This window comes from Scylla paramamosain, chromosome 42 (genome assembly GCF_035594125.1).
Source record: "Scylla paramamosain isolate STU-SP2022 chromosome 42, ASM3559412v1, whole genome shotgun sequence".
Classification (NCBI taxonomy): domain Eukaryota; kingdom Metazoa; phylum Arthropoda; class Malacostraca; order Decapoda; family Portunidae; genus Scylla; species Scylla paramamosain.
This window is the reverse complement of record NC_087192.1, coordinates 12,202,983-12,230,953: the sequence shown is the minus strand read 5'-3', so window position 1 is coordinate 12,230,953 and position 27,971 is coordinate 12,202,983. Positions and strand designations below refer to the sequence as shown.

Below are 27,971 nucleotides of genomic sequence, written 5' to 3'. Positions count from 1 at the left end.
GTGACATCGGCGCCACCCTGAGCCGCATTGCAGCCTGAGGAAGGAAGTGGCAAGTAAAGTTTGCTGCTCACAAAACCCAGCAGCTCACTATCAACAGGACGAGTAGAGGCCCACACCTCACCTTCAACGGGGAGACACTGATGCCGCGGGATGAGGTGGAGGTGCTGGGGGTCACTTATGACCGTAAGTTGACCTTCAGGACCCACGTGGAGTGACTCGCTGGAGAGGCCTTGGGGAAGCTGGTATCCCTGAGGAGGATCTCCTGCCTCCTTGACTCCAAGGGACTAGAGTTGCTTTACAAGGTGCAGGTCCGCTCCTCCTTGGAGTATGCGTGCCTGGTCTGGGGCGCACCTTGTTCTCCTAGACAGGGTGCAGGACCGAGTGGCGAAGCTCATCAGGAACAGTGAACTCAGCCCTCAGCCTGCATTGCACACCCTCCAGCACCAGCGGGACATGGCGAGCCTCACCATCATGTTCAGGGTGCAACACCAAGTGGTGCTGCACCTACAGGCTCTCTGGCAGCCTGCCTGACATGCTGAAGTCACCACCAGAGCTGTCACACGCGCCCCTGGGGAGCTGCTCCAGCCCAGCTGCAGAACGTGGCACCAACAAAGACAGTTTCTGAATACGTACATCGGCTGGAGGAATGCGTTTGTTACCATGCAGCCAAGTGATGAGCACTGGAGCAGACAGCAGTTCAAGACTGCAGTGAATGTGTGGTTGCCACAGACAGGACAGAGAGAAGCTTTCTGATAGAAGGCATTAAGTGATTTCTTTAGCCTAATTTGTTGTATTAAATATATAAAGTATATGTACAGCAACTCTGTAAACACATATGATGTAAATTTGTATAAAAAAAAAAAAAAAGAGAATAAGAACAATCTTGAGGATTGCAAAGTTGAATGAATGAAAAGTTGATTGAGAATGAAAATGGATGGAAGGAGCATAAATGCGAAGGAAATGGATGGAGGAAAATGAAAAGGAGTGGAGGACAGGGAAAGAGAATACTTATTTCTCAATACATCCTCTCTCCCTTAAGTCTTCACTCACTCCTCACCCTTGGTTCTCATATTTATTCTTTCTACTTTCTCCCCATCCTCCTCCTTCACCCTTCCTCCACTTCCTTGCCCCATGTACTCTTCTTCTTTGGTTATGTCCCTTCCTTCCCTTTTTCCTTTTCTCCCCTTCCTCTTTTGTCTTGTCTGAAACCTCCCTCCCTGTCACCTCTCCCACTTATCTGTCAGAGATAAGGGACAAGGGAGATGAAGGGGGAGGAGAGAGAGAGAGAGAGAGAGAGAGAGAGAGAGAGAGAGAGAGAGAGAGAGAGAGAGAGAATGGATGGATGGATGGAGAGAAGGAATGGGGAGGGAAGGGAGAGGAGGGCACAGAAAAGAGAGAGAGAGAGAGAGAGAGAGAGAGAGAGAGAGAGAGAGAGAGAGAGAGAGAGAGAGAGATGGATGGAGGGAGGGAAGAGAGAAGAGCGCAGGGAGGAGGGAGAAGGGAAGAGAGAGGAGGGCATGGAAGGTGGAGAAGGGAAGAGAGAGGAAGGCAGGGAAGGGGGAGAAGGGAAGAGAGAGGAGGGTGGGGAAGTGGGAGAAGGGAAGAGAGAGAAGGGCAGGGAAGGGAGAGAAAGGAAGAGAAAGAGAGAGAGAGAGAGGATGGATGGATGGAGGGAAAGGGGGAGGGAAAGAGAGAGAGAGAGAGAGAGAGAGAGAGAGAGAGAGAGAGAGAGAGAGAGAGAGGATGGATGGAGGGAAAGGAGAGAAGGAAGAGGAGGACGGGGAAGGGGGAGGGAAGGAGAGAGAGAGAGAGAGAGAGAGAGAGAGAGAGAGAGAGAGAGAGAGAGATTTTATTAGTGTTAATATTATTAGTAACAATACAAGGTGTAGTGGAAGAGAGAGAGAGAGAGAGAGAGAGAGAGAGAGAGAGAGAGAGAGAGAGAGAGAATTTTATTAGTATTAATAATATTAGTAACAATACAAGGTGTAGTGAAAAGTATCTGACCTTGAATTGGTTAGCACAATGTAATAGTGCATGAGCAAAATCCGCATGGATATTAAGTGGCCATGCCCTCAATGAGCATGCACAAAGATTTTTGTGTCTGTAGGTGGCAATAGTCACCTGCAGTGATGTGTTGAGTACAGATATGAAAAGTGTGCTGTGCAATTTTTCTTTTTTAAGTTAAGATGACCAAGTGCATTGAGCAAAGATACTGTATCAAATTCTGCCAAAAACTTAGTGATATGCAAATCTAGACTATTGAGAAGATTCAGAAGGCCTTTCGAGATGATGGAGGGAAAACACAAATAAAGGAGTGGTACATCTGGTTCAAAGATGGCTGCATCTCAGTGGACAGTGAGCCACGTTGTGGCAGACCTTCAACTAGCAGAAATGATGAAATGATTGTAAAGGTTTGAGAAAAGTCTAGGAAGTCCATTGTGTGGCAATTGAGGAGATTGTTGCCAAAGTTGGAATCAGCCATGGGTCAGTTTAGCCAATTATAACAAAAGATTTGTTCATGAGGAGGGTGTTGGCCAAACTAGTACCAAAGTTGCTGTCTGACCAGCAGAAAGAAAGCAGAAAGGAAATCTCCCAGGACATGCTGGAGTATGTTAGCCAAGATCAAAACTTTATGAACACTATCATCATTGGCAATGAGACGTGGGTGTACAGCTATGATCTTGAAACAAAACAGCAATTGTCCCATTGGAAGCATCCATTCTCACCAAGACCAAAGAAAGCAAGACAGGTGCACAGCCATGTTAAAATGGTGCTGACCTGTTTTTTTTTTATTAAAGAGGTATTGTGCACCATGAATATGCGCCACAAGGTCAGACAATTAACAAAGAATACTACCTGGAAGTTTTTGCCACCTTCATGAAGCTGTGCGGCAAAAATGACCTGATCTGAAATGGCAACCCCACCATGATAATGCACCTGCTCATTCCACCCATGTCATCCATGCATTCCTCATTAAGCATAACACACCACTTGTTCATCAGGCTCCCTTCTCCCCTGATTTGGTTCCATGTGACTTTTGGCTATTCCCAGAGCTCAAAAATACACCCAAAGGGAGAACATTTCAGTCAACAGAGGACATTAAGCAAAATTACGCCACATCTCTACAGCATCTCAAAAAAGTGATTTCCAGAAATATTTCCAGCAGTGGCAGGAATGCTGGCAAAAATGTGTACACTCCAAAGGCAAATACTTTGAAGGAGAAAATAAAAATTGTGAGTTTTTAATATCACTTGTTTTTGGCCAAAGGTCGAATACTTTTTGACTACCGGTACATCTTGTATTTGTGCTTAGTGTACTACTGCTTCAATTCCTATAGGCCTAGGCTTATAGGCCTAGGCATCTGTACTACAGCCACATTAGATGCATGGTGATTATTAGATACTTTTTATGAAGAAAAAAGTGTGTCTAATGTGTCAGTAAATACGGTACTTCAGCTAAGGTGACTTAAAGTGGGCACTCGGCAGAAGACATGAAAAATCTCTGTAGCCTAACATACCTCCTACATGTCTGAAATCTTTTCTTATGACAAATTTTTTTTTTTTTTGGTAAATTTTATTGTGTAAATAAATAGAGGTACCTTAGGCATTTAAATGTCACTGGCTTGGGGGATTTAAATCTTGCATGTAAACAAACCAGGAAATTAGGCTGGAAATGTGTTTATTTTTTCCATCAATCAGATTTTATTGTACGTTTGGTAGTGTTACTATTGCTCCTCTCAGCACCTTTCAACTGTGTGAGTGCCTCCATGGTATGATTCAAAACCCCAATGAGTCTCTGCACCAAAGACTATGAACCTTACACCCCAAAGTTAAAAGTCTTGGGAAACCAGTTGTTGACTTTACAGTTGCCCAAGTCAGGTTCGTTTTAAATATAAAAAGTATGTGGCAGGTAACATATATGATGAGCATGGACTTCCAGTTCATGCCAAAATGTTAAATGGTCTAAGAGACTGGGATAGGATAAGGGAGAGGGAAAAACCTGTTCAACCATGCAAATGAGGAAAATCATTGCTGATACAAATTATCTGGTTGGAGGATTCTAAATAGAAAACTCAGAGATGAGACTTGTATTAAATGATTGCTAAAAGAACAGTCTAGTAATAAGATTAAACTAATTTTTTTTTTTACTTAATGTATGGCACATATTTAAAATCTTTAAAGCTCTGTATCTCTCTTTTTTTTTTTTTTGAGTAAGTTTGGATGGAAATAGCTTGGTTATGTATCATTCAAATTTCATTAGGTTAGTATCATCTTAATCTGTATATAACTGGCTGTTTTGTATGAATAGATTTTGAATTGTGTGAATACTTGAATTTTTATGATTTTTTTCTTCTCAGAACACAAGCAAAGTGTTTAAAGAAAACAGATACTCTACTTTGAAAAATCACTACATTTTTGTATATTGATATTAAGCAAAGTTTATATGACAAAATCTAGTTATTGAATTACTCTTTCAACTTAAAGACTGATGAGTAGTTTCCCAAATCTCTATCAGATAAATATAATTTAGTACATAATATCTATCAATCACTTAAATATTTTCATAATTTATGATTCTGCATATTATTTCCATAATATAGCCATAAAAAATGTAGATATAGTTTTAGTTTGGATTTTAGGTGACTTGCAGAGTGTCCCCCCCCTTAAAACTATTTTCATCATGCAGTTTCAAAAGACTAAGTTTTCTTGTTTACCATTGATTAACCTTAACCAATAACTTAACATTCTACTTTTGATGTGAGTATTGATAGGATATTTTCCCAGTTCTCCATATACCATAGCATTACAAATAGTCTTTATAACACCAAGAATATGTTTAAGAAATGCTAAATGTACAACTTATAATGCTTTGAATACCTTATATCCCCAGATCTCGCAACCTTACATTATTATAGGCAACACCATTTCCTCAAATAGTTCTAGTTGTAAAATCAGTTGGTAAGCTAAATTTCTAACTTTTTACAATCAAACTGTACATTGCCCTCCTTCCTTGCTGACAAAGATTCTTCTGACATCTCCAAAAATTTTCATTTTAGTTTAAAGTTACATCCAGATATTTGTACTCTTCTATTATGTCAATTTGTTCACCCTGAATTGAAAATTATGGTTTTTTTTACATATTTTTTTTTTTTTTCTCTCAGTGAATACAGTAACTACAATTTACATCTAAATTCCATGTGTCACACTATGTTCCCATAGCTTTAAGTGCATTATTTATACTCCTTTCGTCTGCAGCATACATAAGAACTAGAACTTTGAGCATACTATCAATCCATTCATCACCTATTTTAACAAAATCACAATTATTTTCCAACGAATGATCTTCAGTGTCATTTACACATAAAGATAATAGAACAGGTGATAAGTTTTCCCTCTGCCTTACTCCACTATAGCTTACAAAGTAATGAGAAAATTCCTGATTACATGAAACACAAGACTTAATATTACTATACATATTCTTTATAACTCTCATAATCTCGCCATCTTGAATAACTTGTACCACAAACCATCCTGCCAGATAAGATCAATATGCAAATAATTTCTTCTTGCTGTACAAAAACAAATCAGTCAAATTTTTTATTACAAAAACATGATCTGTTGTGGAATATCTTAGTGTAAAACCTGCCTGGATTTCTTTAATAATTTGTTTTTTCCTCACAGAAATCAGGCAGTCTTGTACTTAACAGAGTGGTAAATAACTTCCCCAAACAACTTAAAAGTGTGATGCCTCTGTAATTATTCTTATCGCTAACTTCTTCAACATTCTTATAGATAGGTACCAAGGAGTCTAGAGTATAGAACTTTGTGCTTGTTAAACTTTGGAGGAAATTACCACACTGGCCTCTAATCCCAGGACAAATAACTATTAGGAAGCAGACTAAAAAACAAAATTTTTTTGGGTTGACTATCCCATATATTTATCCTCACTCATGGTTGAGTATTGCATAAATATTTTTTTCTTGTTATTCTTATATAAAAGGTTAAATAACTTTCATAATGAGGATACTAACTTTTTACAATCAAACTGTACATTGCCCTCCTTCCTTGCTGACAAAGATTCTCCTGACATGTCCTAAAATTTTCACTTTAGTTTAAAGTTACACCCAGATATTTGTACTCTTCTACTATGTCAATTTGTTCATCCTGAATTGAAAATTATATTTTTTTTACATAGTTTTTTTTTTTTATTGTGAATTATTGTTCATATTTTATTCTGAGCTTGATATCCTGGAAAAAAAAATATGTAGCAAAACACAAAACATACACTAATCACGGAGTTAATAATTCACATTCATAATTTCCATAAACATACTGCATCTCATTAAAACAGTAACTTTCACATCCACAATTTGTTGCAGGTCACATTATTAAAAATTATAAACTTCCATTGACCTGTACAGTGTTCTGCTTTGCCAGAGATAGGGGTCTTGTCAGGTTGCATTTTTTCATATATTTTTTTTTATTTACCCTTTAAAATGAGAAAAATAACAAATTGTTTTATGTATATATTATTCCCATGCCATGAATAGAAGTGTGACTGCCATATGATTTTGATTCTTGGATTTTTTCCCTTCTTAGACAAGGGATGAGGAATTTTGTTATATTTTTTAAAACTTTTATCTTCACCTTTACATACACTTTCCACAACCCTATAGTATGTGTAATAAATAAATAGTTCTTTACATTATAAATACCTGTAAATAAACAAGAATTGTATGTTCAACAAAATGGTTGGATGCACATCTGGCAACACCCCATGTCTCAATGCCCTGGTTTTCTACACCTGCAGTTCTTAAAGATCATAACATACTGTGAATTTTATGACTTTCAGTTTTCCTTTCTGATTATTCTGAAGTCTTGTTTCCTGTTTCTTAATCTTTACTGATTATAGATTTGAGAAGTAACTTTCCAGGAGAAAGTAACTTTCCCTTTTATCTGATCACATTTGAGGAAACACAGCAGCCCACTCTGTGTAGCCAACTCTGCAACAGTGTTAGTGCTCCAAAAGATTTATAACCAAAGTCTTTATCCCTCGCCAATACCATAACTTTCAATTTCATTTTATTGCTTTGATATTATATGCATGTTGACAAAGGCATTGAAGAAATAAAATAATCGCAAAGTGTCTCAGTTTCTACAGAAGTATTCAGTCTATAATAACTCCAAGCCCAAAAGATGGGTATGTATATGAAAGCATTCTCTCCTGACTTGTCAAAATGTTCTTTGTTACTGTTAGTGATAAGTCTCACATATACAAGCAAAATTGAAGGCTGTAATATGGCTCAAAAATGAAATTGTATATACATACTAAACACTTACCTAAGAGGTATATATATATATATATATATATATATATATATATATATATATATATATATATATATATATATATATATATATATATATACTAAACACTACAGATTAATATCATATGCATTTACATAGGAAAGGGTTATGCTGTAAATATTTTCATTAAATTACATGTAGCAGCAAGCAGAACAGACAGTAAAGGCTTACTAACATCACATGCAGCAGCAAGCAGGACAGACAGTAATGGCCTACTTACATCACATGAAGCAGCAAGCTGGACAGACAGTAAAGGCTTACTTAAATCACATGAAGCAACAAGCAGGGCAGACAGTAAATGTGAAAACCAAATTGTTTGGAAAGGGAGATGTTCAGTAACCAAGGTTCCACTGTATTCTGTTAAAACTGGGGACAAAATTATTTTATGTGACCATATTTAAGAAAAATTTCAAGACTGATCGTGATAAAAAAATTTGACTTAACTCCTAAACTTACCCACAAACATATGTCTTGATGGCTTTTAAAAAATGAGGGTCAGTTGTGCCACACAGGTTATGAGTCACACGGTGGCAGCAGGTATTTATACCCATGTCATCATGGGTTTGCTTCCAAAGGGAGCCATTTATACAGCAGACTTTATATATGAAATAGACAGATTGTTTGATTGTTTTAACAGTGCAACAAAATTTAATTTCAAAGAAGTTCTAGGGGGTTATCGTCAGAATCATGTCATCATCAGTTTATTTCTTATATCACAAGTTATATAAAGTTGTGGGAAGTCTGTGCACCATAGCATGTACAAATTCACTGTATTGATGGTTGGCTAAACAACTTAGCAGCATTCAAATCTCTGTTTCAAGATGTTCAGATCTTTAGAGTAAAGTATCTTTTCATTCGACAACTGAGTCAAAACTGGAAAATCTGTTTGTCAAATTGAGAAATATATCTGGAAGCTGTGATCATCCTACTGTGCAGAATTTCATGAAGGGGCTCAAAGGAGTCATGAGCAATGACCTGCTGCATGGTCCCCTCTCAAGAAATTGAGGCAAATGATTTACAGTCTTTAGGAATGGACTCAAATTGTCTACACTACTACATGTCTACAGTGCTTGCAGCTGCTTCAGGACCTCTATCAGGCTTTCTTTTGCAATGCCTGCAGTCTTTTCCCATATGACTTCAAGCTATTCACTGATGTAATCCCCTGGATTTTTGAAGTCATCACTGGATGCATCATTGACTGATTTAAGCTGTGTTCTTGTTGCTTCAAGACTCAAGAACTTCTCAGCTACCAGTTTTCGCTTCGTCATCATGTGCGTTATCAGTACAGTGTTATTATTGCAATTTGTTTGGAAAAGAAACACCATATTTTCAATATTATTGCAGTTTTTTTGGCATAGAAATGCCATGTCTTTCCTGACTTACACAGATTAGTATAGTTAACACACTTATGCTCTTATTCATGTCTTTATTCAAACAGTTACGCACATTCATTTATTTATTTTTCTTTATGTGATCTGCGTGTCACCAGTATGTTTTGCGAGGCATGGGGGCACGCCTTTACGTGTGGCTGAGCATTGTCCAAGTGTCGTTGTCTTTGGATACAGCCATGCAAGGTGTTCCCCTGCCCACCTTATTTTCTCCCGCGCTCCTTGTTATTTCAGTCAGTCATATCCACCTGCCAGCCCTTTATGCTGGCGGGCTGGCGCTTCCTTGTATATCAGTATTCTATTAATATACCACAGCCTAGTACCACTTTGTCTTTCCTTGGTACCCTTCAGCAGCACTCTGAACACACCCTTGGAGTACTCTACAAACCACTACACCAAGCATACAACAAGCAAGAGTCTAATACATACATGTAGTTTTATTTATTATCGTACAAGCAATATATTGTATTATTATTGTACAAGCAATATATTGTAGCACTTTGCCCAAGTAACTACACTTGCTTATGAAAATATGCATCTGGTCTTAATGTGAATCTTGCTGTTATCCATATACACTCTGTATGTACACATTATCTTTTGTCATATCCTACCAAGAATTTCAATTGCTGCACTATCATGCAAAAACCCATTACATGAATAAACATTCCCAGGTAAATTTCCAGTTTCCCTACAAACTCCATATGGTGTACAAAACTATATATATATTTTTTTATTTTAAGTTTTGATGTGTTTTAAAAAATCTGCCATCACTTTGTCACAAAATCACTCGGTTTTTGTTTTTACCACCCCTCTACCATAAGGAACAGAGTAATTTACAACAAAAATAAAGTGCAAATTAGTCAAAACGCATCAAAACTTAAAAGAAAAAAAATAGTTTTGTCCTTGTAAATACCATTACTAACCACATCAACACTGCAGCTCACAGTTTAGACCAGTTGCACTCCTAACAAAAAGCTGATAAATTTAAAAAAATTGCTGGTGGCATTACTATAAGTTTCTGACACATTATGGGGTTCCTAACCTAACCTAACTTAACCAAACCAAACGTAAGCTCCCTACCTAACTAAATGAAACCAAACCCAGCCAATCTACTTAACTAACCTATGAAAGAAAGCCAGTAAATTTTCAAAAATTATTGATGGCATTAGTATTAATATGCAACACATATATATGGGATTCATAATATCCAGCATGAGGAGCTCTAGCCAGTGAGATGCATCATGAAAGTAGAAGTGAATATGTATAGGTTATGTCTGATTCAACAGATACACTATGTATTTTATAGCCTTCTTAAAATGACAATTGCATCCTAGAAGTACTATACATTGAGTAAACATTTATTTATGTACCCCTCATCTCTTATTTGCTACTATACTCACTTCTTGACATCAGAAAATAAATATACCTTTTTGGGACCATCCTTGCTCAGTCCAACATGGTTTTGTTTATATCTGGTGTAACTGGCATCAATCCTTGCAGCAAATGAAATCTGAGTGTTGGTATTGCCATCTAACAGTGCAGGGCTCTAGAATTTTCTCTTCCTGCTTCTCTAGATTCCTTGAGAGGTACCATGATCCCAACCACTGTATCCAACACTTTGTTAAACAACTGAACATACAAAGGACATATTACATCTTTTGTGCTCTTAATTTATTTGTTAATGACATTATCATCACCACCAGCTTTATTATTCATAAGTTGTGAATGCACCTTAGTGCTTCAGCTTCAGTTACTTCTTTATATAATGGAACATTAGTATGAAGATCAATATTGATTTCTAGCTGTTCATTACTATGATATACTGCAGTTTGATGCTTAAAATGATCTTTAAACTCTGTGACCAGAATTGGTATATCAATTTTTTCTTTGTCTGTTGCAAAATCTGCCTATACAACCAGGAATCTTTGGTTTTAGCATTTCTCAGCTTTGAAATAAAATCTTGTTTTTCTTTTATTTGGATTCTTTTAATTTCCTGTTTGTATTTCTTACTCTTTCTGATCATGTCATTATAGGACTCAGTTTTCAAAACATTGTTCTTATGTTTAGTTTTATGATACTCTTGTCTACTCATATAGCATTGCTTGTTATAAGTTACCATTGCACTTTTGTTAGATTTTTTTTGTGAATATCTTACCTTTCCTAGAGAATATTCTCAAGGCTGGGTCAGCCTTGAAACTCATTTAGCGCATTAACAGATTTATGATCGGCATTAACAATTACACTTAGTACATAGTCACGATTTATGTTTTGAATATATTTGTCTGTTTTACTCTTATCCCATTTGCCTGATTTGATGTTTTCCTCATGAAGGTTCATCTTTTTATTCCTCCCATTCCCAGTGGAACAAAGTCATTTTTTCTCTTTATTCTTGAAATTCTTAAAGGTAAAGGATATACCACAATGGACATCTGAGAAGAGTGGGTCAAAATCATATATCTTAAATGTTGGCACTGTTTTTAAAAATACAGGCGATCCAATGATATGGTCTACAACAGTATTGAAAACCGTAGTTGCTGTATCAATCCTTAAATCATCATCTACTCTGCTATTAGATATACACCATATTATTCTTGCACATATCCAATAACTTTTTGCCATAACCATAAACATTACTTGTGTCACATGAGTATCTCTCTATCAGGATGTTACACTTCAGTAGATTATTTATCATGTCCAATACAGAGGGTGTCTGAGTTACGAGGTAATGAACTACAAATGTTCAGAGATATGAGTAGTCGACTTGCAAAATGAAATTGGCCTCGATATTGTTTCTTTTGCTGACCAAAAGTTCAGATTTGGTGCTATGCACTATATTTATCTAGTACACCGCTACTGTGGCGGAGGGAGGCAGGTATTACCAAACGAACACTCTCCTCACTGGAAGTGTAGGTAACTAAGTCTTCATTTACCGCCAGCCTATCTCTCACTGCATAATAGGGGTGTAGGCAGGGTGCTTCTTGTGCTTTGTGTTGGTGCCAATTCCCAGATAGCACCTTGCTAATCAGCAGCTGGTATTCTGGATCTTCCGCTGCTGCTCTGGTCACAGTCTTTTCGTCCATGACGATGCTGCCATCCTGGTTTAGTACTGCCACTGTCACCGCATGTACCACAGCCACTATGTCTCCCCACTTGGTCCTTATCGTCCTCATCCAGAGAATTGTGAGAGAGAGTCACCTGCTTTATTATGCTTGCCCGGCAGGTATTTAACTGTGAACCTGAACTGCAGGGTCTTTTCCTTAAGACAAAACAGCCTTGGGTTCACCACATCAGTGAGGGATCTGTCTCTGAACAGCCCCACTAATGAGTGATGATCTGTCACCACGATGAGGTTAGGGCATCCAAGGAGAAACAGCCGAGCCTTGCTCAAGCACCATGCTATAGCTAGAGCCTCTCCTTCAATCGCTGAATACCCAGCCTCTGCTTTACTCAAGTGGCGGATGCCACTAAGGGCCAGACACTAGCCCCCTTTGCAGCAGAACAGCAAATTTGGTGAGATACAAGTGCAGTACTGCTGCAGTACCACAAACCCAATCCCTTCCTTGGACCAGTCTGTCACAACTGTAGGCCAGGATCTATCGTAGTACACGAAGTCATCCTTGGCCAGCTGGCAGAGTGTAGCCTGTGCCTGGTGGAACTTCTGCTTCAGTTGGTCATCCCAATATACTCGATTGCCATCTGGCCTCCTGAGAAGCTCACGGAATAGCTCCATGATAGGCGTTGTAGTGAGAAATGGCACCAGTTGATTGACCATGCCGTGTCAGGATCTGATGTCAGTGATGGTTGGCTGGTTTGGCATGGGAAAGTCCCTGATGGCTGCTAAGTGTTCAAACTTGGGCTGGTAGTGATCCCATCCCAAGTGGGGACCAACAAACTCAGCTTCTCTGCAGCAAAACTTGAACTTTTCTGGTTTCATGGTGATCCTAGCCTAGCTTTGGGATCATGTGTCTAGGAACTCGTACGCATGCCAGAATACGTCCTCCATGCAGGCATCATAGAGAAGAGTGTCATCTATGCACTTGTATTTACGTGGTATATCCTGCATGACATCGTTGAAGTGCCTGGTATACGCATCAGATGCTGAGCAATGTCCCATGGGCTTCCTTCTGTATCTAAACCGGCCCCAGGGAGTTATGAATGTGGTCAGCTGCTGACTTTCCACATCCAGGCTCACCTGGTGAAATCCCCAGAAGGCGTCTGCAACAGTTTTGTAGGTGTGCGCTGGTATACCAGAGACCATGTCAGAGGGGGCAGCTGTATGGTGAGTTTCCCTTTTGCAGCAAGAGTTCAGTAGCTGGAAATCTACAGTACGTCTGGGTTGACTGTTATTTTTCACAGCCACCACCATCCTTGTGCACCATTCAGTGGCCTCTCCAGCAGGCACTGACTTGATGACACAACTTTTAACATTTTCATCTAGTTGTGCCTTTACCTCAGCTTCTCAATGTTTCAGTATGGCTGCCAGAGTGTGACAGGCACGTGGTATAGGGCCTGGTACTAGATGGATGCGGTGGGGAGGGCCTGCCATCACTGGCAGTGGGGACCTGGCAGTGTTGAAAGTCATTGATGAAAAGTGCTTCAGAAACCACCCCTCAAGCCCTGCAACATTCTCCTCCAGAGGGGAGAAGGGCACTTCAGTAGGGCTGTGCGGTACCTGGCAACTCTTGTCCCCTCAAGCTTCCTTGTTGCATGCTGCTCCTATCAGGAACTGTGTGTGTCGCGGAAAGTTTTCAGGCACCAGACCGAGCCCCATGCAGGCTTCCAGGGAAAGGTACATGTCCTTTGCCGAGTGCACAAAATACAACTCTTGCTTCATGGACTGGTCTCCAGAGCTAATGTGGCATGTAGTGGAACCTAAGCACTGGACCTACATGTCTGCCACATCTCTCAGGTCCTTAACACTTTCTTAGTTAATCAGTACATAACTGAAGCTTGCTCATAAGAGTAGTACCAGCCACACACACCATAGCACCTGTATCTGCCACTGCCAGAACACTTGCAGGGCCGATACCATGCATGCCCTGTGTTATCTTCACTTCCAATCGCGGATGGAGGAACAGCTGACTTGTGGCAGCTGTCATGGGTCCCATTACTGCAGCCACGTCCTTACAGCTGGCCACTTTTCCTTTACAACACTTTTTAAAATGCCCCATTTTCAAATACTTGAGGCATTGGGCCCCACTTGTGGGGCACTGGCCCTTGCCATGGCCATGGAACGTACCACACCTTGTGAAGCTTGAGTGATTGGCAGGTCAGGAGGTGGCAGCGCACTCCACATCCTCCTTGTCCTTGGTGCACACAGTACCTACAGCTACCGCTGCGCTGCCAGGCGCTCAACCCCATTCACCTGAGTCGTGAACTGCTGCCTCATGGGCAAAACACTTTTCACGTAACTTCTCGACACTGGTGAAGGCAGGACATCCTTGGAACACCTCCTTCAGGACTGGATCACTGAGGCTGACCACGAGTTTCCACAAGAGCATGTAGTCTGAGAGGTCCCCTTCACACACGGGATACTGGAAATCGCACTCAGCAGCTTCTGCAGAACACCGCTGGAAATAGTCCTTCATGGGTTCCAGCTCACCCTGCCTGCTACTGAAGAAGCTGCTCCACTGGACAGCTTGGTTTGTTGAGTGCGTGACCAACTCACCAATTGCGTTGAGGGCTTGTTTGGGTGTGAGATTCTCCCACTTGTCTCCAGTGAACCTGGTGTCGATTGTCTGCTGTAGTTTGGAAACACAATTCAGGCATATGTGGATGACAGATACTGACAGTGTCCGTTCGTTTAGCTGCATGCAGGCCTCCATTGACTTTCTCCATGTCCAGAAAGCTGCCGCTGTCATGTCACCCTCGCATTTCAGCGGCGTGGCCACTGTCTTCTGTCCACAGGGTCTCGGAGCCTGTACAGGCCAGAAGTTACCACTGCTCGTGCATGCAGAGGCAAACAGCCCAACCAGGTTGTCCATGTCCAAGATGATGTTCAGGTTGCTGGAGGGTATCAGATGCTGGGAAGAGCTGGCGACATTTGGACGTCGCCTGCCAACAGGTGTGAAAAGCCTTGGTCTTGATGCAGCCATGTTGGTGTCTTTTGGTTGCATCCTACTCAGTGCGCCATATTAGATGTGTGGATGGACACAGTTCCAACTTCCTATGGCATTATTGAAGAGCGCACAAGAAGTGACCTTGCTGGACAGTGTGTGGCTCCACACTGCCCAAGCTTGCCCGCGTAGCCAGTGATGCCAACTGGCCCAACATATCGTACATAAACCGATTTTGTTTCTTACACAATAGTAAACTTCAAAGCCAATGCTATTAAATGAATCCTTCACATTCTGCATGTCAATTTCATCACATCATATTTCACTAAAACACAATAAATCATGAATTTTACACAAATCAGTAAAATCTGGAACTCGCAATTTGCTCTTGAGACTACAGACATTTAATGACGGTATAGAAATATCTTTACAAATCATTGAAACATTACATTAACTCCTGATTTACCTCTGGAAACAGGTTTTTTTGGTGAACATGGTTGTACTCCACACGTGATATATGGTATTTTCCCATATGATATATTCCATTTGTAGTTGTTTCAGGTCCAGTGTCATGATACCACTTTGCTCAGGTCATCTAGAGTGTTGATCTCTATGGCCAAATTCAGATTGTCAGTCACCCAAGCCACAATCTTACCGTTCCTTGTTGTAACCTTCACACCAGCTTCTTCCTTCACCATTTGCCTCATTGCAAATTGTATGGGTGTCAGCTTTTCATAGGTGAACACTTGGCTGTCTTTTTTCTTCAGTTCATCTTTTTTATGCAGGAGTGTGTTTCTCTTTTTCTTCAACAGAATCTCACAGTGATGGCATTCATGGTCTTGAGGCTTCCCCAATTGCTGAACCATTGAGATGTCATTGGCTTGTAAACTGACACCCATGCTTGAAGCAAGCTTGATCACTTTCTCTTCCAGTGCCTTCTTACTTTCTTCACTTTCCTCCTCCATTCTGTAAATGCATAGGTTATCACTTTTCTGGTATTGCTTCAGTCTGCCGCACTCGTATTTCATTTGTAGGGGTTGCCGTTGTAACAAGAAGCTATCAAATGTTTGTTTTTTCACTGCTGCAGTCATGGCAATGATCACTGAGATGGTAAATACCTTGGCTATTTCAGGTAACAAGATGTCAATTACGTCCTTTATCATTGTCATTTCTTTCTTGTTGAATGAGATAATTTTTGGGTCTTCCTCTACTTTCTCACCAGCACTTCCATGTCCGTAGGAATAGGGAACAGAAATGGGAGCTCAAACAGACATGTCTGCTCGCCACAGCAGCCAGTAGCAGAGAGAGAGAGAGAGAGAGAGAGAGAGAGAGAGAGAGAGAGAGAGAGAGAGAGAGAGAGAGAGAGAGAGAGAGAGTTATCAAGGTCACTGGCTATTACACAGCTACATTTCTCTCTCTCTCTCTCTCTCTCTCTCTCTCTCTCTCTCTCTCTCTCTCTCTCTCTCTCTCTCTCTCCCTGGATATAGTGATTTTTTTTGTTTTCAGTAATGCACCTTTCCTCCATATGTGTTTATTATATTGAGGATTTACTGTTATTTACGATAATTGAAAGAATAATTCAGGCTCTTTGGGCTGAAAGACTGAGCCTGTGGGGACATTTGGTAAAAATATGCAAATATGTGAAACCACAAGTACTGAACTGTGAATATGCGGGAAACACTGTATTTCAGATGGGCTTCAAAACAGAGTTAATACCTATGCATGCACAAAAGACAGATATTTGTAAAGATAAAGAAGCTTCCAAGTGCCATATAGTTAATCAGGTGTAGTGAGATGAGGCTTGGCTTAGTCACCAAGAAACATGGATGGAATGGCAATCCCTATTCAGGAAAGGAGTTAAACATGCCACAAAATTCTCATAAATTCAATGATCTCTGTATTCTGAGTGATTTCATGCAGACTTTTTACAATTTTTTTTAACTGAGATTTATTGATTTTCAAATGAATTCCTATTTACATGGTTATTATAGTACATACAATAAACTTCCAAGGAAAAGAAGTGAAGAAGTGGTAATATGAGACTGGGACTGAAGAATGACCACACCTTCCTCTAGGGAAAAAAGGGTTTGTAAGTGGGAGAGGAGATGGAAGGAGTGTGAGTAAGGTCAGTGTGATCAGAAAGTGAAGTTCTGCAAACAGGAATTTATATATATATATATATATATAAAAAAAAAATCCCCAGCTCAAACTAATAGTCTTCAAACCAGTCTTCAAACAATTTTTGTAATTTTTTTTTTTTTGTGCCCAAGGTTAACCTTCTTTTAAATAGTTTATGTTGATCCTATTCTTTACAAAGATAAATGAGGTATTTGCCATTTTTTATTTATCCTTGATTCTTGATTCTTAAGTGTCTCTTATTCTTGCAATCTACACACATAGCTTGTAATTCTTTTTTATTAAGTTTGTAATAAATATATAAATTATCTTTTCAGGTTTCTTCAAACCACGGCCATACCATCCCAACTTGAAGTATTATGAATTAATTGATTCTTCAGCCTTCAAGCATCATATTGTGAAAAGAGGAACCACAGAGAGTAATCATCGTTTCAATAAGATCAAAGAAGTACAGTTTAATGCACTTGGAAGGTATGGTTTGAAAAAGAGAAAAAAGTGGTGTTTATTAAGATCTTTGGTATCAGTTTATGATTGCATGAGGTGCTACACAAAGGATCAATGAATTTGATCATAGCAGGAAAATAACTTGTTCTGGTTACTAGTTTTCACTGTCATCTTTAAAGTGTCCACTTTGCATGTTTTCTTTCATGTCTTAACACTGAGTGCAGTTGTAGCTTGCACTCTAGAGTCTAGACAATCTCTCTAACTGTTGACACTATACAATTCATGCTGCAGTATATCTACACAATCTTAAAACTAATATTATTGTCATGGAACATAGAAAAAACCGTCTCAGAGTCTCCATCTGGGGTGGGAATCATAAATGCCTCCATACTAGACCATCTTTTAGTAATGGACTTAGGATGTCTTGATAGTTTATGTAACTTTTGCATTGTTATTATTATCAATATTATCATTATTATTATTATTATAATCATTTGCAGTCACAGATCTAACTTGCTTTTTGTAGAATATCACTTAATTTACTCGAGACCTTACCTTCTATTTCTCACAAGCCTATACAACTTACTGTTTTCTTTTCTCTTTTATGTTTTCTATTCTCAATTTCAAACCAAAGCTGGTTGTTGCATCTGTGTACACAATGATGTAACTTGTTCCTGTACCTACACTTTGAGTATTGAGAATAGACAGTTGTCTGTTGTGAGAAGGCTAAAGTGGCAAAGTGTTTTGCCATGCTTGTTTAGTGTATATATTGTTACGACCACAATTTCCAGCCCCTTCACCAAGCTGCTGCGCCTGGACTAACTTCACTGAGCCACCTCTTATGTGGACTCAGTGGAGGGCTCACAGATGGGTGTACAGGGTCCCTTGTGACTCCTGCACCCTATTCACAGTGGTCGTAACTCCAGGTCACAACAAGTTGAGTTTGCCATATTGTTTTACCAACCCTACAGACAAGGGTGATGCTCCAAACAGCACTAAGCACCCACAGCTGCATAAGAATTGACCACCACATCTAGGAAAAACAGTTAGCATATGATAACATGCATATCATCAAGGTATAATACCCCATTGGGCTTCCACCCACTGTGACAGTCCTCCCACTGCCCAACAGTGTTATAGCTTTTTTTTTTTTTATGTAAGAGGGACACTGGCCAAGGGCAACAAAAATCCAATAAAAAAGAAGCCAAGATGGCAGTCCCAGAACAGGATCCAAAGCAGTAGTCAAAAATTGAAGGATAAGTGTCTTGAAATCTCCCTCTTGAAGGAATTCAAGTCACAGGAAGGTGGAAATAGAGAGGCATGCAGAGAGTTCCAGAGTTTACCAGAGAAAGGGATGAATGATTGAGAATACTGGTTAACTCTTGCATTATGGAGGTGGACAGAATAGGGGTGAGAGAAAGGAGAAAGTCTTGTGCAGCAAGGATGCAGGAGGAGTGGAGGCATACAGTTGGCAAGATCAGAAGAGCAGTTAGCATGAAAATAGCAGTAGAAGATAGCCAGAGATGCAACATTGCAGCTATAAGAGAGAGGCTAAAGATAGGCAGTTAGAGGAGAGGAGTTGATGAGATGAAAAGCTTTTGATTCCACCCTGTCTAGAAGAGTGGTATGAGTGGAACCCTCCCAGACATGTGAAGCATACTCCATACATGGATGGATAAGTCCCTTGTACAGAGTTAGCTGTTGGGGAGGTGAGAAAAACTGGCAGAGACATCTCAGAATGCCTAACTTAATAGAAGCTGTTATAGCTAGAGATGAGATGTGAAGTTTCCAGTTCAGATTATAAGTAAAGGATAGACCAAGGATGTTCAGTGTAGAAGAGGGGGATAGTTGAGTGTCATTGAAGAAGAAGCGATAGTTGTCTGGAAGGTTGTGTTGAGTTGATAGATAGAGGAATTGAGTTTTTGAGGCATTGCTCTGCCCAATCAGAAATTTTAGAAAGATCAGAAGTCAGGCATTCTGTGGCTTCCCTGCATGAAATGTTTACTTCCTGAAGGCTTGGGTGTCTATGGAAAGATGTGGAAAAGTGCAGGGTGGTATCATCAGTGTAGGAGTGGATAGGACAAGAAGTTTGGTTTAGAAGGTCATTAATGAATAACAGGAAGAGAGTGGGTGACAGGACAGAACCCTGAGGAACACCACTGTTAATAGATTTAGGAGAAGAACATTGATTGTCTACCACAGCAGCAATAGAATGTTCAGAAAGGAAACTTGAGATGAAGTCACAGAGAGAAGGATAGAAGCTGTAGGAGGGTAGTTTGGAAATTAAAGCTTTGTGCCAGACTCTATCAAAAGCTTTTGATATATCTAAAGCAACAATAAAAGTTTCACCAAAATCTCTAAAAGAGGATGACCAAGATTCAGTAAGGAAAGCCAGAAGATCACCAGTAGAGCAGCCTTGATGAAACCCATTCTGGTGATCAGATAGAAGGTTGTGAAGTGATAGATGTTTAAGAATCTTGCTGTTGAGGATAGATTAAAAACTTTAGATAGGCAGGAAATTAAAGCAATAGGACAGTAGTTTGAGGGAGTAGAATGGTCACCCTTTTTAGGAACAGGCTGAATGTAGGCAAACTTCCAGCAAGAAGGAAAAGTAGATGTTGACAGACAGGGTAAAAAGAGTTTGATTAGGAAAGGTGCAAGCATGGAGGCACAGTTTCGGAGAACAATAGGAGGGACCCCATCAGGCCCATAAGCCTTCCAAGGGTTAAGGCCGGCGAGGGCATGGAAAAGATCATTGCGAAGAATTTTAATAGGTAGGATGAAGTGGTCAGAGAGTAGAGGAGAGGGAGGAACAGGCCCTAAATCATCTAAGGTAGAGTTTTTAGCAAAGGTTTGAGCAAAGAGTTCAGCTTTAGAGATAGATGTGATAGCAGTGGTGCCATTTGGTTGAAATAAAGGAGGGAAAGAAGAAGAAGCAGAGTTATAGGAGATGTTTTTGGCTAGATGACAGAAGTCACGAGGGGAGTTAGATCTTGAAAGATTTTGACACTTTCTATTAATGAAGGAGTTTTTGGCTAGTTGGAGAACAGACTTGGCATGGTTCCGGGCAGAAATATAAAGCGCATGAGATTCTGGTGATGGAAAGCTTAAGTACCTTTCATGGACCACCTCTCCTCTATCATGTATAGCACGAGAACAGGCTGTGTTTGGAAGGTTTAGGTTGAGAAAAGGAGTGAGGAATGTATGCCTCCTTGCCAGACACTATCACCTCTGTTATGCACTTGGCACACAAAGACAGGTCTCTGACACAGGAGCAGTACTCATTCCAAGGACAATCAGCAAAATACCTCCTCAGGTCCCCCCAACTAGCAGAGGCAAAACGCCAGAGGCACCTCCGCTTAAGGGGATCCTGAGGAGGGATTGAAGCGATAGGACAAGATACAGATTTGAGATTGTGATTGGAGGAGCCCAACGGAGAAGAGAGGGTAACAGCATAAGCAGAAGAATTAGAAGTTAGGAAAAGATCAAGAATGTTGGGCTTATCACCAAGACAGTCAGAGTGTTGCACCAATTACTCTAGGTCGTGGAGGATAGCAAAGTTGAAGGCTAGTTCATCAGGATGGTCAGTGAAAGGAGAGGAAAGCCTAAGCTGGTGGTGAACATTGAAGTTTCCAAGAATGGATATCTCTGCAAAAGGGAAGAGAGTCAGAATGTGCTCCACTTTGGAAGTTAAGTAGTCAGCCCACAGCAACATTTAAAACAAACAGGGAAACTAACAAAAGACACAAGAAACTATTACAAAATGGAAGAGTGCCCACAAGCACACAGGAGAGTCAGTCACTGCTCACTGTGCACAAAACTTGACTTGTACACTTGTATTGCTAAGGAGTCACTTCCCTGGGTGTCACTTCCCTGGCAGACTACTATGGAGACTCCTCTTCTATATAAATGGGCTAGGAGGAGGCAAGTAATAAATGTAAGGAGGAGGCAGTAGACACCTGCCGAAACAATAATTACTCCCAGTGAGGTCTAAAGCACTGTTCAGGGGGTGCTGTGAACTTATCATTAAACCCAGCTGTGACCTCACTGAACGTTTCTCTTTGTGTCTCACAACACAAGGGGGTAGTCACAGCCTGCCCTCTAAAGACAACTCTCTTCCTCCACACAAAACTACAAGCACCTAATAACACACACACCCTTCACTCAAAAAATTTTAAAATCATGGCGACTCCTAAACCAGCCTCGGAGTCCCCATCTGGGGAGGGGACCATAAATGTCCCCAGGTCGGACTGCCTTTCCGTCGACGACCCTAAGTGTCTTGACACCCCCCTCAACTTTTTCTTCATTAACTTCTGCAACATTCACGGTCTAAGATCTAATTTTCAATCTGTAGAACACCACCTCTCCTCTTCTAAACCTCATCTTCTTTTCCTCACTGAAACTCAGGTGTCTGAGGCAACTGACAGTAGCCCCTTTTCTGTTCCCTCCTACTTTCTCTATCCTCATTTTCGATCCAAAGCTGGATGCTGCGTTTATGTGCGCGATGACTTAACCTGCTCTCGTGCCCACGCTCTTGAATCTTTCGAGTTTTCCACCATCTGGCTACGACTACAGAGTCATTCTCATACTAAATTTATCTGTGCTGTATACCTCTCTCCTAACTCCTCTGACTATAAGAAATTCTTTGACTACTTAACTTCCAAAGTGGAGCACATTCTGACCCTCTTCCCTTTTGCAGAGATCTCCATTCTTGGAGACTTCAATGTTCACCACCAGCTTTGGCTTTCCTCTCCCTTCACTGACCATCCTGGTGAACTAGCCTACAACTTTGCTATCCTCCATGACCTAGAGCAATTGGTGCAACACCCTACTCGTATTCCTGACCGTCTTGGAGATACGCCCAACATTCTTGACCTTTTCCTGACCTCTAATCCTTCTGCTTATGCTGTCACCCTTTCTTCTCCGTTGGGCTCCTCCGATCACAATCTCATATCTTTATCTTGTCCTATCACTCCAATCCCTCCTCAGGATCCCCCTAAGCGAAGGTGCCTCTGGCATTTTGCCTCTGCTAGTTGGGGGGACCTGAGGTGGTATTTTGCTGATTTTCCTTGGAATGACTACTGCTTCCGTGTCAGAGACCCGTCTTTGTGTGCTGAGCGCATAACAGAGGTGATAGTGTCTGGCATGGAGGCGTACATTCCTCACTCTTTTTCTCGTCCTAAACCTTCTAAACCTTGGTTTAACACAGCTTGTTCTCGTGCTATACATGATAGAGAGGTGGCCCACAAAAGGTACTTAAGCCTTCCTTCACCAGAATCTCATGCACTTTATATTTCTGCCCGGAACCATGCCAAGTCTGTTCTCCAACTAGCCAAAAACTCCTTCATTAACAGAAAATGTCAAAACCTTTCAAGATCTAACTCCCCTCGTGATTTCTGGCATCTAGCCAAAAATATCTCCAATAACTTTGCTTCTTCTTCTTTCCCTCCTCTACTTCAACCAGATGGCACCACTGCTATCACATCTATTTCTAAAGCTGAACTCTTTGCTCAAACCTTTGCTAAAAACTCTACCTTGGACGATTCTGGGCTTGTTCCTCCCTCTCCTCCACCCTCTGACTACTTCATGCCTCGTATTAAAATTCTTCGTAATGATGTTTTCCATGCCCTTGCTGGCCTAAACCCTCGGAAGGCTTATGGACCTGATGGGGTCCCTCATATTGTTCTCCGAAACTGTGCCTCCGTGCTTGCACCTTGCCTAGTCAAACTCTTTCAGCTCTGTCTGTCAACATCTACCTTTCCTTCTTGCTGGAAGTTTGCCTACATTCAACCTGTTCCTAAAAACGGTGACCGCTCTAATCCCTCAAACTACCGTCCTATTGCTTTAATTTCCTGCTTATCTAAAGTTTTTGAATCTATCCTCAACAGGAAGATTCTTAAACATCTATCACTTCACAACCTTCTATCTGATCGCCAGTATGGGTTCCGTCAAGGCCGCTCTACTGGTGATCTTCTGGCTTTCCTTACTGAGTCTTGGTCATCCTCTTTTAGAGACTTTGGTGAAACTTTTGCTGTTGCCTTGGACATATCAAAAGCCTTTGATAGAGTCTGGCACAAAGCTTTGATTTCCAAACCACCCTCCTACGGTTTCTATCCTTCTCTCTGTAACTTCATCTCAAGTTTCCTTTCTGACCGTTCTATTGCTGCTGTGGTAGACGGGCACTGTTCTTCTCCTAAATCTATTAACAGTGGTGTTCCTCAGGGTTCTGTCCTGTCACCCACTCTCTTCTTATTATTCATTAATGATCTTCTAAACCAAACTTCTTGTCCTATCCACTCCTATGCTGATGATACCACCCTGCACTTTTCCACGTCTTTTCATAGACGTCCAACCCTTCAGGAGGTAAACATATCACGCAGGGAAGCCACAGAACGCCTGACTTCTGATCTTTCTAAAATTTCTGATTGGGGCAGAGCAAACTTGGTATTGTTCAATGCCTCAAAAACTCAATTCCTCCATCTATCAACTCGACACAATCTTCCAGACAACTATCCCCTCTTCTTCAATGACACTCAACTGTCCCCCTCTTCTACACTGAACATCCTCGGTCTGTCCTTTACTTATAATCTGAACTGGAAACTTCACATCTCATCTCTAGCTAAAACAGCTTCTATGAAGTTAGGTGTTCTGAGACGTCTCCGCCAGTTTTTCTCACCCCCCCAGCTGCTAACTCTGTACAAGGGCCTTATCCGTCCATGTATGGAGTATGCTTCACATGTCTGGGGGGGTTCCACTCATACTGCTGTTCTAGACAGGGTGGAATCAAAAGCTTTTCGTCTCATCAACTCCTCTCCTCTAACTGACTGTCTTCAGCCTCTCTCTCACCGCCGCAATGTTGCATCTCTAGCTGTCTTCTACCGCTATTTTCATGCTAACTGCTCTTCTGATCTTGCTAACTGCATGCCTCCCCTCCTTCCGCGGCCTCGCTGCACAAGACTTTCTTCTTTCTCTCACTCCTATTCTGTCCACCTCTCTAACACAAGAGTTAACCAGTATTCTCAATCATTCATCCCTTTCTCTGGTAAACTCTGGAACTCCTTGCCTGCTTCTGTATTTCCACCTTCCTATGACTTGAATTCCTTCAAGAGGGAGGTTTCAAGACACTTATCCACCAATTTTTGACCACTGCTTTGACCCTTTTAAGGGACTGGCATTTCAGTGGGCATTTTTTTTTATTAGATTTTTGTTGCCCTTGGCCAGTATCCTTCCTACATAAAAAAAAAAAAAAAAAGGGTGTACGGCTGATAGTGACTCACTTATTTCCCTTAAGGCAACTGACCCGGCTACCTAGTATCCTGCCTTAGTTTCTGGTAAGTGCTAGAGCATGTCTCAGTATGTCTGCTTCTTCCAACGACTGGGTATTGGCTGGCATGGGAAAGTGCTCCAGCTCCCTTCCTGCACTGCTGCTGAAGGGGGGGAGAGGGGGGTGCAAGACACACACACACACACACACACACACACACACACACACACACACACACACACACACACACACACACACACACACACACACACACAGACATGCACCTACACCTGCTCCTCACACTGTCTCTACTAAAATAAAGAACTTTACTTTTAAAAATTCTTCTGAGCAAACAAAGGGGGCTAGATGAATACTGATTATTTCTTTGTCAAGAGGAAAATTTCTGCCGTAAACTATGTGAGACTCAAACTGACTAAACTGTGTGTGGAAATTCTTATGGTAAGTTAATTGCAGCAAGTGGCCACTCCGCATTGTACAGCTGGCATCTGGACCCAACTCTCTCTCTCTCTCTCTCTCTCTCTCTCTCTCTCTCTCTCTCTCTCTCTCTCTCTCTCTCTCTCTCTCTCTCTCTCTCTCTCTCTCTCTCTCTCTCTCTCTCTCTCTCTCTCTCTCTCTCTCTCTCTCTCATTTATTGTCTTTTCTCTTTCATCATTCTTACTTTCTTCATTGTGTTATCTCATTGTACATTACAATATATATATATATATATATATATATATATATATATATATATATATATATATATATATATATATATATATATATATATATATATATATATATATATATTCTGGACACTAGTGATAGCAAACCAAAAAGTATACTATCCTGCTTTCTATCTGAAACAGTGTGGGAAGGTAGCCATCTGCTCACTTGGCTCACACTCTATTAGATAGATATCAGATCTCGTTAGAAAATAATTATATCACAGATAGTGCAAGAACACAAAATGAAGCCAGACCACATTGCCATGTATTTTGAATGGGGAGGTATGTTTTGTGGTGACTGTATACAGGCCTCACCTGCCATGTGAACATCTAGGTTTATAAACATAATGGGTTGTTTGTTGAACATGTAGGTCACTGTGGCAGGGTAAATTAAAGGGCAGTTGTAGAGCATTTGGTTTTATTTATGAAAGCCAGAATCTACACCTCCAGCTAATACGCCAGAGGTGTGTGCCCTCTCACATAAACAAACAAAAGATGTGCGCTATCTGTAAAGTACAGCTCTTGCACAACTTAAACATTATTAACATACTCCCTCTCTTTTATACAAAACTCATAAAAAAAAAAAAAAAACAGGAAATTTTACTACCATCTCATTCACAATGAGTGCAGTCAACTGGTATTTGCTTACAACTTCAAAAGATCCATTTTCAGAAACTAGCTACTCTCAAAGAATTTATTCCCTTTGTCAGTACATCAGCCAACTGTGCTTTTGAATCAACCCAAGATATCTTTTAAAATTCACCATTTTGAAACATTTCTTTGAGAATAGCTATGACAATTCTTAATCTCTTTTTTGAAACATTTTTGACTGAGTACACATTATTATAAAGTGAATGGTTGTCAACATAGAATTTCACAGGCAGCTTGCCTTCATTATCATACAGTATCTGAGACAGCATACTTCCTAGATAGTAGGCCATATCCACTGCTTCTATGGCTGATAGTGTTTCGACAGCAAGGGTGCCTTTCACAACTCTTCTTATTTTAATTGCCTCTCGGTACAAAGGGCAGCTATTTCCATTTTCACCCATGTTGTTGTTCCTGCCCAGGATGACAATATAGCCTGACTGCCCTCACTTTCTTCTTTATTGAGTAGAGTGAACTGCAAGTTTGAATTAAAATATTGAATTCATCAAACAAGTAAACAAGTAGTTGTAGGTGCAACACGATTGATAATAAATAAATTTTGGCTGGCACTTTGCACGTATAACATTAAGCAATGCACGTAAGTATAAATACACAAATTCAGTAAAAGCACACACCTTTCATTGCTGAGACTGGGTTTCAAATGGGAAACAACTAAACCAGCCACAATAATCAAGCAGACATGCTGAAAAACAATTCTTGTCAAACTTGACTCTATCACCTATTATAATCACAAAATTAAGATCAAATTTAACATAACTCTATGTAACAGACACCTCACATATCAATAGCAAAATATATTACAAACATCTGGTCTACTCACCGATTCCATTTAGCCAGCAAGGAAACTCCACTTCACTCTTCAACACTGTCTGACTGCCTGCCACACACTGCCTACACCTCACGCTGACCTACCACACCTCAGCTCCTAACACCTGCCTTCTGGCTTATGACGAACAATTGTACAACCAATGATTGTAACAGTGGTAGTTGACTGTAATCATATAATTACCAAAATCACTTATTAATATACCAAATGTCCATAATAATAATAATGATATCATAATACATTACAGTAAAATCCCTCTTATCCAGCATCAATGGGACCGCCTACATGCCGGATACTTGAATATTGCCGGATACTTGAATAGAAATGAAATTATGTCCACAATCACCACCCTACACTCACGCATCTTACCATAACAAAGATCAGCTGATCTTAATCAGCAGCTGATCTGATCAGCTGCTTAAGTGTAAGCACAACACGCTTCCTTTTTCTACAACTTTAGGCATGATGAAGGTGTCAGGCGATAAACAGTGCACACGCGGGACTGAGTCACTGAGTAAACACAGTGCAGTGGGCTGTGGGTGGCGCGAAGCAGTGCGCTCTGGTGGCGAGGGGACAAAGTATGCCTCGCGTGGGAATTTTAATCGATTTTATGAGTACACATTGATTTTTTATTGATTTTAAGGCTCGGGGAAAAATGTGCCGGATACTTGAAGCTGCCGGATACTCGAATGCTGGATGAGAGGGATTTTACTGTATACTCTTCAGTAACCCATACAATACAATGCATGTACCAAATACAAATTTCAGTACTAATGATAGTAGGATGATCATGCTAAACAATTTAACTTGTTAGTTAAATTATACATCAACACATACATGAATCCAGTCACAACCCATGAGAAAAGTAACAAAGCTCCCAGTGCTACTGAATCCATCATGAATCACTGTATACAACCAACTGACCGACTGTATATCACCCAGGTCTGAGAAGCACATTGAACTCTCAAAAGTATAGGCTTTCCTCAGACACTTGTTTGCTTCAACTAGATCTTCATCTTTAGGATTGCTCACTTTACAGCTAAGCTCCAGAACATCATATGATGTCAGGTCTTGAATTAGTACATAACTGCCC

The 27,971-nt window shown here is 40.5% G+C and overlaps 1 protein-coding gene across 2 annotated transcripts in view; it reads left to right on the top strand.

Moving 5' to 3' along the window:
- Positions 1-27,971, top strand: part of LOC135093237 (ADAM 17-like protease) — a 219,524-nt gene that overhangs the window by 16,856 nt on the left and 174,697 nt on the right. For both annotated transcript variants that reach the window (XM_063992245.1, XM_063992244.1), the window contains exon 2: positions 17,265-17,418. In XM_063992245.1, the coding sequence (XP_063848315.1) occupies positions 17,265-17,418 (154 nt within the window). The remainder of the gene's footprint in view (positions 1-17,264; positions 17,419-27,971) is intronic.